The 12,315-nt window shown below is 55.4% G+C and overlaps 1 protein-coding gene across 3 annotated transcripts in view; it reads left to right on the top strand.

Moving 5' to 3' along the window:
• The window catches only part of UNC5B (unc-5 netrin receptor B), a 53,778-nt gene that overhangs the window by 27,650 nt on the left and 13,813 nt on the right, over nucleotides 1-12,315 (top strand). For 2 of the 3 annotated variants that reach the window (XM_040071646.2, XM_040071644.2), the window contains exons 1-2: nucleotides 6,100-6,378; nucleotides 8,586-8,807. In XM_040071646.2, the coding sequence (XP_039927580.1) occupies nucleotides 6,273-6,378; nucleotides 8,586-8,807 (328 nt within the window). In that variant the 5' untranslated portion in view covers nucleotides 6,100-6,272. Of the gene's footprint in view, nucleotides 1-6,099; nucleotides 6,379-8,585; nucleotides 8,808-12,315 lie in introns of those variants that run through there. The other variant, XM_040071645.1, reaches the window with a different exon arrangement.

Here is a 12,315-nt window from a genome sequence, read left to right as displayed (position 1 = left end):
GCTGAGGCACAGGGAGCTGTGGCACAGGGAGCCGTGGCACGGGGAACGCCGGCACAGGGAGCTGAGGCACAGGGAGCCGTGGCACAGGGAGCCGTGGCACGGGGAGCTCTGGCACAGGGAGCCCTGGCACAGGCATTTCCAGCCCATGGTGCCGTGGGTGCCCCGGCGGGCGCCGCTGCCTGCCCAGGCCTGCCACCGCACGAGCTGCGGGAGCAGAGGGGGATCGCTCTGGGAGAAGTGGGGCAGCAGCCGGGCAGGGGCCTGTGGAGCAGAGGCCGGCTGGAGGCAGTGGGGAGCGTCCTTCCAGCCGGCTTTGCCTTCCCGGGAGGAGAGAGCGGGCGAGAGAAGGACAGAAAGGATGGGGAAAAGAGCGAACGCATCCCCCCGACTTTCCGTCCCTTTCGTTCTGCTGCTCCCTTCTCTGCAGCCAGCCGCTGAAGCTGTTTGCTTTGCCTTGTTGGCTCCCTTGGGGTGGGACGTGCGCGGCCACCTTCTCTGGGTTTGGGGACAGAAGTGCCGCCGGCCAGGACTGCCAATCCTGGTGAGCCGCTTTCAGGGGCCTGGCTGCGTGGCGCCCGCCTCGACGTTCGGCGTCGGGTGCTCAGAGGGTGGAACCTGCTCCCTCCGGCCCCTGGTCCTGTGGGATGTGCGTGCCCAGGGAGGGATGCTCCCGGCTGGGATGCCCGGTGGGCAGCAGGGCATCCCTCTCTTCCCAGGGAGGTCTGGCCGGTTCACAGCCCTGCTTGCTGCTGCTGCTGCTTTTCGTGACCCAAGCCAAGGCGGTCGCCTCCGGATTTTCACATTGAGGGGAAGAAGGAAAACCCACCCACTGCAAAACAGCAGTTGCACTCTCGAGGGGAACACTGGGGAATTTACATTTTGAACTACGTATGCAATTTGAGTGAGGGGGGAAATCGCCCTCTCTCTGCAAAACCGTCGACTCTCTTTCTCCCAGAGTTAGTGTTTTCCAAACTGCGGTGCTCAGTCGATCAAGACCCCCTTTTTTTCCCCTTCTCCGTGTTTTCCAAGGAGAGCTTGCCGCTTCCAGTTGGTTTGCTGCAGTTTGAAGGATAATTAATAATTCTTTGGACTTTCTGGCATTAACCAGGGCAACAGGTCCCTGTTTGTTCCTTGTTTTCTTCTCCCCCCTCTCTTTCTTGTTGAAATGATTATTCTTTTCACACCGGGAGCCCGGCACACGCCGTACATGTGAATAAACAGCGCGTCGCCGCCTTCTCCGCTGCTGGCGCTTTTCTTTCATGGGCCAAAGCAAATAAATAAAAAAGTTCGTATAATTATTATATCCATTAAAAATAACGTTGTCGCTCAGTAAACAGAACAAACTCAACAAGAGGACCGTGACAATGGAATTAAAATAGCACAAAGGGAAGTGTCTGTGCCCGTAACAAGAACCAGTGCTAGATGAAATTTGGAGATAGTTTTCCAGCAAAACTGCTTCCCTGAAGGGAACGTATAAAACAACACAAAAGAAGCCAGCACAATAGAGTGTGACAGGGATTTGCTACATAATTCCTCCTCCTTTTTTTCCCCTTTCTTTCTTTTTTTTTTTCTTTCGATTTTAATTCACTCTCTTTTCCATGGGTATTTACGGGATCCACACAGCTCATGGCTCCGCTAAAAGCAGAAATAAGGAACAATTTACTCCAATCTGCCTGTGTCGTGTTGTAAATCCATATAATGAAAAATGAAGAGATTTGTACCATAAGGGATCTCAGCTGTTTACACTTCTCAGGAGGCTTCGCTTTTGATTATCATAATCATAAAGATAAACAAAAGAGTAGTGGCTCCATAAATACTCCGGCGTAATGCATAATCAGCAAGATAAATCTCTCTCTTTCCAGCTCCCAAAGCCCTGGCTGTTTCTCCTCTGGGGACTGGGGATGGTTGGGATTTGGGCTGGACTCCTGAGGCTGGCGGGGCCCAGAGGTGCTGCACGGGTTCTGGGGCAGATGCCCAAGGATGCTGCAGGGGTGCACGGGGATGCTGTGGTTGGATGCTCTGTGCGAGGGCACCCTGCCTTAGTTTACCTTGCAGGCTGCTTTGCAAAATCCTGACCTACCTGAGGAGTTAGCTAAAAAGTCGATTTATTTTTAACTTTATTTATAAACAAAATAAATAGATTTCATTTTGGGGTTTTGATCAATAACGCCGTTGCGTGCAGAAACATCTGTGGGGCTGCCCAGCTCCTCCTTCCCACCCTTCCCTCAGCACAGACTTTGCTCTCTTTATTTCTTTCCCTGTCCCCATCCTGTCCTGGTTTAATAAAGGTAGGCAGAGAGGGAGGCCAGCTGCAGGCTCTTCCTTTAGCTGGGAGAGGAGGAATCTGCTTATTTTTTTTTTCTTCCGAGGGTGTAATTAGGGCTGGCTGGGTGCACCCCCTCATTACCCACGCCGGGGAGGAATGCTCTCTAATTATGAAGTTTGCCTGTCGCCGGGCGGGAGGGACAGGAGGGATTCCTAACCCGCTGGGAAATGCCTGTCTGTCCATCCCTCTCGGGCTGGGTGGGCTCTGGGAGGAGCTGGAGGCCCTGGGAGGGAGGGATGGGGCTGGCCCGGGGCTGGATGGTGCCAGGTTTGGCAGGAAGGGACTGCGAAGCTGCTGGGAGAGGGCAGGCCGTGGGGAAAAGGAGCTCGGTTGTCAGGCAGAGATGCCCGGGGGAAAGGTCAAGTGGTTCTTTCCAGGTTTAGTTATTAATAAGAGTGGCCAGAATGGAGAGGCCAGATGTGGATTCCAGATGCTTTCCTGGCTGGTGGCGGCAGGAGGGGATGGGCTCCAGGTTTTGGGGGGCCAGAGGGGTAGAACAACACCTTCTGCACAGCCCAGCACACCCCTGGGCACAGCAGGGTGCTGGGTTTCTGTGCCCCAGCCCCTGCTGAGCTGCCGAGCTCGGGGGCACGAGCGTGGTCCCCCCACGGGCACGGCATCCCCGTGGCTTTTTGAACTCAAAATCCAGCCCTGCTCCAGACTGGAGGTGAGGCAGACTCGTGGAATGGTTCGGCTTGGAAGGGACCTTTAAAGATTGTGGACTTCCAACCCCCTTCCACCCTGGGCTGGGACACCTTCCACCAGACCAGGGTGCTCCCGGCCCCGTCCAGCCTGGGCTGACACTTCCAGGGATGGGGCAGCCACAGCTCCTCCGGGCAGCCCGTGCCAGGGTCTCAACCCCCTCACATGGAAGATCTTCTTCCATAAATCTCACTCTGAACCCGAAGGAACCCAGGAGCTGGCTACCACTGGTCGTCCTTGGTGCCCCCGAAGGTTCCACGCTCGGTTTTGTGCCTTCTGCTGGCAGCTCGGGGCTGTCCCGTCCCGGGAGGGAGAGGTTAATGAGCACACTGAGTTAATGAGGCCGGGGGTTACATCAGCCAGCCGCAGCCCTGGGGACCTGTTACATTCCCTGCATCTCGCATTCAGCACTTCCCAGCCTGGGTCTGAACAGCCCCGGGCTTTCCGAGGCGCGGGGTTCTGCGGGCTCTGTGCGAGGAGGCAGCAGGGAGAGAGCCGGCTGCGGGTGCCTTCAGATCTCCCAAACCCGTGCTCAGCTGCACCCTCAGCCTTTCCCTGGGCCGTCCTTTCTCCCTGCTGTGTCTCCAGTGGGGTGTGACCCCGGAGAAGGGGCGGTGGCTGTGGCTTGGCGTGGCACTGCTCTGCCTCATGGCAGGTGCCACCTGCTGCTGTCACCTCCTCAGAGACGGGCTTCGTGCTGGGGCCCACGTGGCTGTGGGAGGCTGAATTTGGCGGAGAAGGGGCTGCTTGGGGAAGAGAGGATGATGTTTGGGGGAGGAAGGATGGAAAGTTCGGGTATTTGTTACCACTCGGCACAAAGTTGTCCCACTGGCCGTGGGAAGCCCGTGGGAATAGGACGGGCCTGGGTTGGTGGTGCCGGTTCCCCTGAGCTCAGGGACGGACTGGGATGTGGTGGGATGCCTTTGGGTCCCTCCACGGCTGGCAGCAGGGATGCCCTCAGTCAGGCAGGGATTCTGGAATGGCAGGGAGCCATGCCGTGGCTCCAGCGTCAAAATTTGCTGGAGTTTAAATGGCAAGAGCGCTAATCTCTAAATGAGCCTGTTCATACATTCTCCCTGGGGGCAATAGGAGGGGGGATTTGGGGAAGGGGGACGGCCCCGCTCCAGCCTTTCAGACACCTCCTGGAGCCTAGCCGGTGGCTGGAGCATCCCCTCCATCTCTGTCTCCGGAGCCAGAGCCATTCCCATCCCTGCTGGGGGATTGGGAAGGGGGATTGAGAAGGCAGATGACTCCTCCTGTGGTGCTGGAGATAAGATGTCATATATTTTTTCATTCCTACAGGAGGATTTTAACCCACCTGGCAGGTTTAACTGTTCCCTGCCAGGCCTTCCCAGGAGCCAGCGCCTGCCCTGAGGCAGGCGGGGACGTGCGGAGGCGGAGACGGAAGGGGTTAAAGCGTCCACAGCCACCGTGATTTAGCGGGAGAAACCCAGGCATCCCAGCCTAATCCCTGCATCCTTACCTCGCATCCCTGCCTGCCTGGTACCGGGAGGAGGGACGGTGATGGCCGTGGGTGATGGGCAGCCGCTAATGCTCCTGTAATCTTCCAAATATTGGGAGGGATAACAGTTGCAGGAGAGAGGATTTTAACGCTTTCCTGGCGAGGTTTGCTTGGCCGCTGCTGCGTGGGGAGCTGCCTCCCGGGCTCGCCATCCCCGGTGCCACGCGTTTGGGGTGATGGAGGGGGGGTTAAGGCTGGATCCCGGCTCCAGCGCTGCTCCCTTTTGGGGGGTGGGGTGGGTTTGGGGTCACCGATCTTGACAAGTTGCAAACGCTGGCTGCAAACATCTGCAAATCACCCCCCAGGGAACAGATGCTGCGGATAATCCAGCTCAGCCCCAGCAGATTAAAATGTGTGATGAGGGATGGGGAGAGGAAAAGAAGTGCCTGTTCCCCTCCTCCCTTTTCCTCCCTTGCTCCTACGACACTCGTCCCCGAGGCTTCGGGATTTGGTCCCGTAGGTCGAGCTCGAGCTGCCCCCTCTTTGTCTCTCCCTCCCCACGAAGAGCTCCAGACACCCCGTAATACCGTGCCCCAAGCAGTGTGAGATTGTGGGATGGCAACAGCCTGGGACTTCCAAAAAAAACCCCCAGAAGAGATCTGGGAAGCAGGCACCCACATCCAGCAGGAAGGAGGGAAGCCGGCAGATGGGAAACCCCTGCAGACGTCTGCCAGGGAGATGATTACAGGCAGCGGAGCGCTCTCTCAAATATTTATTAGTTTGTCACTGCTGGGAGTTTTATTGCTGGTGTGATGGCAGGACTGGAAATCCCGGCCGTGCAGGGCTCCTTTCCTGCTTTCCCATGCAAAAGCACCTCCCGTGCCTGCTGCTCCTGCGGTCGCCGGGCCACAGTGTCACCTCGGGTGGGACCGGAGCCGAGGTGGCCTCGCACTGCTGGGGAAATGCCTTTTTCTGGGGGGGCATTTTGCAGTTGTTGCTGGGCAGCCAGGGCACACAGCAGCAGCAGCAGCAGTTGTTCCTGCAGAAGAGGCCGTGTTTCTCCCCCCACTGATCGCGTGTGGATTTTTTGGGGCCCTCCCGTGAGTGTCGGCAGAGGGAGAGGTTTCCCATGCGGTGGGTGGCCGGGCGTCGGCAGCGGGAATGAAAGGCTGGCTTGATGGCTTATGATAAATGTGCCCAGCATGGTTCTCCTCCCTTTTCTCAGCCAAAGTCCCCGTTGTTCCTATGCCTTAATTCTTCCCCAGCGTGTTTAAATAGCAGCGGCCGTTTCATGCTGGAGGAGAACGCCCTGCCCAGCTGCAAATGCTTTTCCCCAGCTAATGTCTGAATGGAAAAATCACCCTCCCCCTTGATTTGCTCCCATCCCGGAGTCTGGAGAGTCTGTGGGGTTGGGGCTCCATGGCATGGCCCCAGCTGTGAGTCTGCCATGAAAAACCCATCATCCTTTTCCCCTGCCTCCTGTTAGAGCCGCTCTTTTGGCCCCAGATCTTTCCTGGCCAGAAACAAAAGATCTCTCAGCTGTTGTGAGTTTGCAGGGTTTTAACTCTCCCAGCATCCTCCTTGCTTAAAAGGTTCAGGTGTTTTGGGTTCAAGCTTTAAACCCAGCAGGTTTCAGTAGCCACCAAAAGCAGATGTTGGATCTGGCTGGTGGCATCCTCCTATTCCCACACCCTCATCCCCAAAGTCACTGTGCCCACGTGGAGAAGAGCCTTGAGGACCCAGCATTTATATGGGCAGACCCCCTCTTGGAGCAGGGTCTGGATGGGATTTCTGGTACCACCGGGAGTGTCTCAGCCCCAAACCTTGTACTGGGGGCCCACGGTGGCTCCCACCGCAGCCTTCACCCTTCCTGCTGCAGATGATCCTGGTGAGTCACAAATCCGGCATTTTCATCCCCATCCGGCCGTGACTCATCCCCTCCCAGCTCCCAGATCTTCTTGGGTGACCTAAAGTCTTGTTTAGCATCACCAGAGTGAGGTGGTGAGGTGGGAGAAACCATCTCCTTGGTGTTGGCTGTTGGAGAAGGAGCTCTCTCCTGGCCTGTGGTTTTGGATCAGGGCCACGTGCACCATGGGGCGTCACCTCCATAGGGGAAGATCCTGCCAAAAACTGGCTCTTGAGGATACCTGTGCCCGGCTCCCAAGCTCAGGTCTGACTTTGCCACAGGGATGCAGGGAGCATCCTATCAGGGAGGTTTTCACACAAGCCCGTGAGTGAAGTTTTGTTGGCTGCCTCTGTTGCCAGTTCGATTATCTCCTGCCAGCCTCCTCTGCCAGGGAATTTAGAGCCGTGGCGTCAGAGCAGGTTTTTGAAATTAGCAAAAAAAACCAACACGCAACCAACAAAACAACAACCCCGTGGATGAAAAATTGAGTAGCAAATTTAAAAAGGGGATATTTGCTGCTGTGACAGGTAAAAGGCTGCTCGGCAGGAGAGGGGAGCAGGAGCAGTGGCCTGAGGCGGTCACAAGGAGCAGCGGGTGGGATGGTTCAGGGTGGGGGTCACGCACCTTGGCATTCCCTGTCACCCTGCCTGCCACGGGGCCTGGGGAAATTACAGGTCTGCAAGTGAGATGGGGGAGGAGATAACCAGCAGCAGAGAGGTGGGGAAGAGCCAGCCAGGGAGAGAGAGAAATTAGCCCGGAGTTTAATTCATTGTTTCCAAAAGAGCAGTTAATGGATTATGACAAATGTCCTACCGCTCTCCCTTAGTGCTGTGTTAAATGGAAATGGAAAGTCAATTTTCCTAAATGGATTTTAAACGACTGACCTCGTGCCTTTTTTTTTTTTTTCCCTCACTGATTTTTGCTCAGGAGGAAGCTTGGTCATCTCGTTTTCTTGATGCATCTGATTATATTTTTTTTCCTCTTCCTCCTCCTCCTCCTCCTCACAGCTTGGGATTCTGATTCTCTCCGTGCAGCACCGCTCCTTGCCGAGGGTGATGAAGGGAGTGGGCTCCTTTCTTTTCCCTGCCAGCTCTGGAGATGTTATCGTTGGGCTGGGGATATTTACTGTTTTCCTGCACGCTGCAGTGCCTGGAGTTGAGAATCACAGCTCTGGCTGGGGGAAGAGAGGAGGAGGAAAAGCTCATAACTCCTTTGAGTGTAAAGAAAAGCCTCGAGATGTGACCTGACTGCTAGTGAGATTCCCTGGAACAACAGGTTAAGCAGCAGCATCCCTGTGCACCCGCGTGGGGGTTTTATTACTCCTGTGATATTTGGGGTTGATCTTAACGGGCTGCAGACAGGTCTCCTGCAGAGGATGTTCATCTTCAGCCAGAGCATCTTCCCAAGCTGCTGCTGGGAACGAGGCACCCTGAGGCTCCCACTCCTAAGGCATAACGTTCCTGTGTGAGCAGTGAGCTGCTCACCCCTTTCCAAGGTTTTACTTGGCCTGGCCTGAGCAGATGTGACCTCCAGTTGTTTTTGCATTCAGATGGCTTTTGAAAGCAAAGAGGCAGGAAGGAATATGGAGCTCGCCAGGGCACAGGCCCCCGTTTTCTGGGATGGTGTGAATCCTGGTGGCAGCTTTGGGTGATGTTCTCTGGAGGTGGCTGGGCTGGAAGCCACCGCTCACCTGTTGGGTGCGCTGGAATCCGAGTGTTGGCAGGGGGTGAGATCCCAAATGCAGCTCCAGCGAAGGTGTGCGTGTCTGACATTTGTGCCGGGGATATGGTCAGCGTTCCCAGCGCGAGCCCTGCCAGCTTTTTGCTTGGAGCACGCCCATGCATTCCTCAGGGTTGTGAGGCTTGGGATGGGGGACACCAGCCCCTTTGGAGCCTCTCCGTGTCCCCGTCACTATCCCTGCGCCTGGGTTTGTTTTGCTTTTCCCCTCGCCGTGCCCTCTAGTGAGATCACCCAGGCTTTGGGCTCGGGGTGTGAATGGGGGCAGTTCCCGGGTGAAACAGGGTTGATCCTACAGCTCTGCAGCTTTGCTGGTTTTTGAGGAGCCTCCAGCCCTCTTCTCGCTTTTCCACGCGCGCCCAGCTGTTGCTGCCAGCACCGTGTGCCGGGCGGGGAGGGAGCGGGGGGCCGGGGCCACGGGGCACGTCCCGACGCTGTGGGTCTCCCGGCAGGGCTGGAGTACAGCGACGTGCTGCCCGACTCCTTCCCGTCGGCAGCGGCGGAGACGCTCCCGCACTTCCTGCTGGAGCCGCAGGACGCCTACATCGTGAAGAACAAGCCCGTGGAGCTCGTGTGCCGCGCCAACCCCGCCACGCAGATCTACTTCAAGTGCAACGGCGAGTGGGTCAACCAGAACGACCACGTCACCAAGGAGAGCCTGGACGAGGTCACCGGTGAGCAAAGCCGCCCCAGCACCCCTCCCCACGCCCTCCCGCCTCTCGCTGCTCTCCGGGCCCTTTTCCCTCTTGCCGCATCCACCCCGGCGATGGCTCTCCTCCGGGCAGGCTTCCCGACCATCGCTGAGAGCCCGGGGCGGTGCCGTGGTCACCACACCCACAGAAGCTTGGGGAGGTCACCCTGCCTGATCTCACGCTTACCCTTGTTCAGGACTTGGGGTTCTTAAAAGGGATTTTGAAGGCGGCATGTTTAAATCTGGCAATAAAGAACAAAACAAAACAAAACAAAACAAAACAAAAAAAAAAAAAAAAAAAAAAAACCAAAAAAAACCAAACAAAAAAACACCCCACAAACCAAAAAAACCCAACAAAAACCCAAACAACCCCCCCCCCCAAAAAAACCCAACCCAAAACCCCTAAAAAGCCACCAAAAAAACTCAATAAAAACCAACCAAACAGCAAAAAAAAAAACCCACCCACCCCCCCCCCCCAAAAAAAAACCCACCAAAAAACAACCAACCAAATAACAACAACAACAACAACAAAAAACAAAAGCTGGGACTGCTTTCCTACAAAATGCCTAATCAACATGTAGGAGTCATTGCCAGGAGGGGTGGCAAAGGCTGGCAGCTTATGCAGGTTCGCAGAGGGATTAAGTGTTTAATGGGTAATGAGAGCAATTGCAGGTAGGATTTGAAATGCCTGTTGATGGCAAATGAGCTCTTTTCTGCCTCAGAGGATAAGTCAGCCTCTGGCTGCCTGCAACGGGGTGAGAAAGTGGCTTAAGCATTTTAGGGGGGGTCTTACTCTGTGGGATTGGGCTCTGCAGCGCTGCTTGGTGCATGCCTTGAAACATCCTGACATGAGAACAAGATGTGGGGTTGGATATAGCACGCAATCAAGTAGATTTGCTAAAATTGGGGTGCTTTAGCTCAGCTCCCATCTTTTTTGTGCCAGTTTTGGTACCTGGCTGATCAGGAGTGGAGGAAACCAGTCACGTTTCCCCTGTAAGATCTGCCCTCTGCCAACCCCTGCGCTTGTGGCATCCAGAGGGCTTTAAATCAAGGCAGCCTTTAGAACTGCAGTGGTGTTGGCCTTGGAAGGCAGGCTGGGCTTGGAGGAGAGACTTCACCAGCCTGGAGGAGGCACCAGCATTTTGACAGATTCTCCTCTTGTCCCTGTGGGTTTTCCCACAGCCTTGCCCTTCCCTGGTGTCTCTTGCTCTCCACGCTGTAGTAGCTGTGAGCCGGTCTGTGCTCGGGTGCACTCCTGAACCTGCTCTGTAAAGGGAAGAGCCTTTCTTTCCTCTGCAGCTTTTTGAGCCTTTCCTCCTAAAGCTGCTTCAGCCGTTCATGGGGTATTTTTCCCCTTTTAGCCCAGGCAGGCTGTCCCTTTGCTTCTCTGGAGGCTGGCAGGAGCAGGGGACACTGTTTCTCTCTCTCTCGATGCATCTCCACCTCCCAGCTCTTGCAGAGGCCAGGTTTGAAACCCTCGCCACTGTAGGGCAGAGTCAGTGCTGGTCAGTGACCGAGCAGCCTTTGCCAAGGGGTTTTTGATTTATTTATAACATCTGGCCACACTGGGTTGAGCCAAAGGTCTGCACACAGCAGTGGAGGATGCCTGGGGGAAGATCATGGAACCAGGACAAGGGGGGAGCAATGGAGCTGCCCTGTCACCCTCCCAGCTTTCCACCATTCTCAGTCAGGGACTCCCAGCTCGGCTAGCAACATCTGAGCACTGTGGTCCAGCCATGGGTGGAATTCCCCCTCGTTAATTTGTCAATTGCTGTTAGGACTCATTTCTCTGGAGCATCCTGTAGGAGCGTGTTACCCTGGTTTCAGGATGTGCAGTGTGGAAAGAAACTCAATTTCATAGACTCGTGGGATGGTTTGGGTTCGGGGGAACCTTAAAGATGACTTAGTCCAACCCCCTGCCACAGGCAAGGACACCCTCCACTAGCCCAGGCTGTTCCAAACCCCGTCCAGCCTGGCCTGGAACACTCCCAGGGATCCATCTGGGCAACCTGTTGCTGTGGGAGCTCACTTGCTTTGGTCCAGCATCTCCCTCGCAGAGCCCAGACTGCTGTGTGCGGGCAATTTGGGAAGGAAGCAGCACACGCCTCCTTCACCCAGGCTTCAAAGATGGCATTGCTGGTGTCAGGGACTGAACTGACAGTGCCTGCAGGTGATGCTGGGCGTGTAAAACCTGCCAGAGTGGGCACCTCTGCCTGGCAGCCTCCCTAAGGAAAATGCAGCTGGAACCAACGTGGTTTAACGTGCTAAAAATCTGCTTTTGCAGCGCCTGGCGTTGTTCAGGAGAGCTGCCGGAGAGGGCAAGGGGAGCGCCGGGCACAGAGGCACGGGTTAGCATGGTTAGCTTTCAAGTGTCCTTGGCTAAAGGCTTGGAAAAAGGGATCTTTAAAAAGAAGGGAGAAAAAAAAAAAATAGGAACTTTTAGGATGACGTGTCTTGAATGAGCCTGGCTCAGTAATGCTCTGACTGCGTCTGATCCAAAACATTTCATGCGGAAGAAAGCAAAAATAGGCCAAGTCAGAGAGGATAATTCAGCTGGGTGAGGAGGGCCGGGCCGGAAGAGCGGCTCTCTTAGGGTGCCCGAGGCCCTTAGGGAGTCACTCCCGTGTGCCATGAGCTCAGTCTCCAGTTTTGGGTAGTCACTGCTTTCAGTGGGGACAGAGGCAGGGCATCTGCAGCATGCCTCCCGCCTCTCCAGGGTGCTCATCCCTCCAGAGCTTCCCAGACAAACAAGATGGATGGGAGCCATATCTACAGCCTGGATCCCTTTAAAATCCCAAAGTTTCCCAAAACTGCTTGTCCCAAATACCTTTGCTTTTGGGATTTTCTTGTTGTGGATATTTTTTTTTTTTTTTCACCTTCCCCTGAATAGTGACAAAATAAATTGTATTTCCTTGTCAGCTCTTCTGCAGGAAGGTGGCAGGGAGACAGTAATTGCCTCTAGCAGCACTGGGAGTGTGCTGCAACAAAATTACAGCTGGGGAGCGTAGGGCTCTCGATCACTGTGAAATTGAGGCCTTTTAAAATAGCAACTGAAAAGAAGAAATGGGCAGCTATTGCTTAAAATAAGGAAAAGTAAGCCCTGAGTCCCTCCTGCCCTTGGTGGTGCTCATTGATGCTCCTGCAGTCCAGGGACCATGTCCTGGTTGTGGTGGTGTCACCTTTGTCATTGCTCCCCTGCCACGGCCAGGCTGATTGCTTTAGGATTTTATTTATCTTGTTGTACTTGTATTCAGGTGGCACGGACAGGGGTGGTTTCTCCCCACAACCTGGGGGAAGCGTCCTTCAGCCCCTGGTGGGTGGAAGGGGGTCCGGACAGGGATGTTGGTGGTGTGGGAGAGAGCTGGTGAAGGAGGGCGATGCCTTGAGGGACGGTGAAGAGATTCTGGTCCTGCTCAGACAGCCGGGGCAGGGGGAAGGAGGCACTTCCACGTGATCCATTGCTCTGGCTTCATCCCCAAACCATCCTTCAG

This window comes from Hirundo rustica, chromosome 8 (genome assembly GCF_015227805.2).
Source record: "Hirundo rustica isolate bHirRus1 chromosome 8, bHirRus1.pri.v3, whole genome shotgun sequence".
NCBI classification, from domain to species: domain Eukaryota; kingdom Metazoa; phylum Chordata; class Aves; order Passeriformes; family Hirundinidae; genus Hirundo; species Hirundo rustica.
This window is presented reverse-complemented; position numbering and strand designations above follow the sequence as displayed.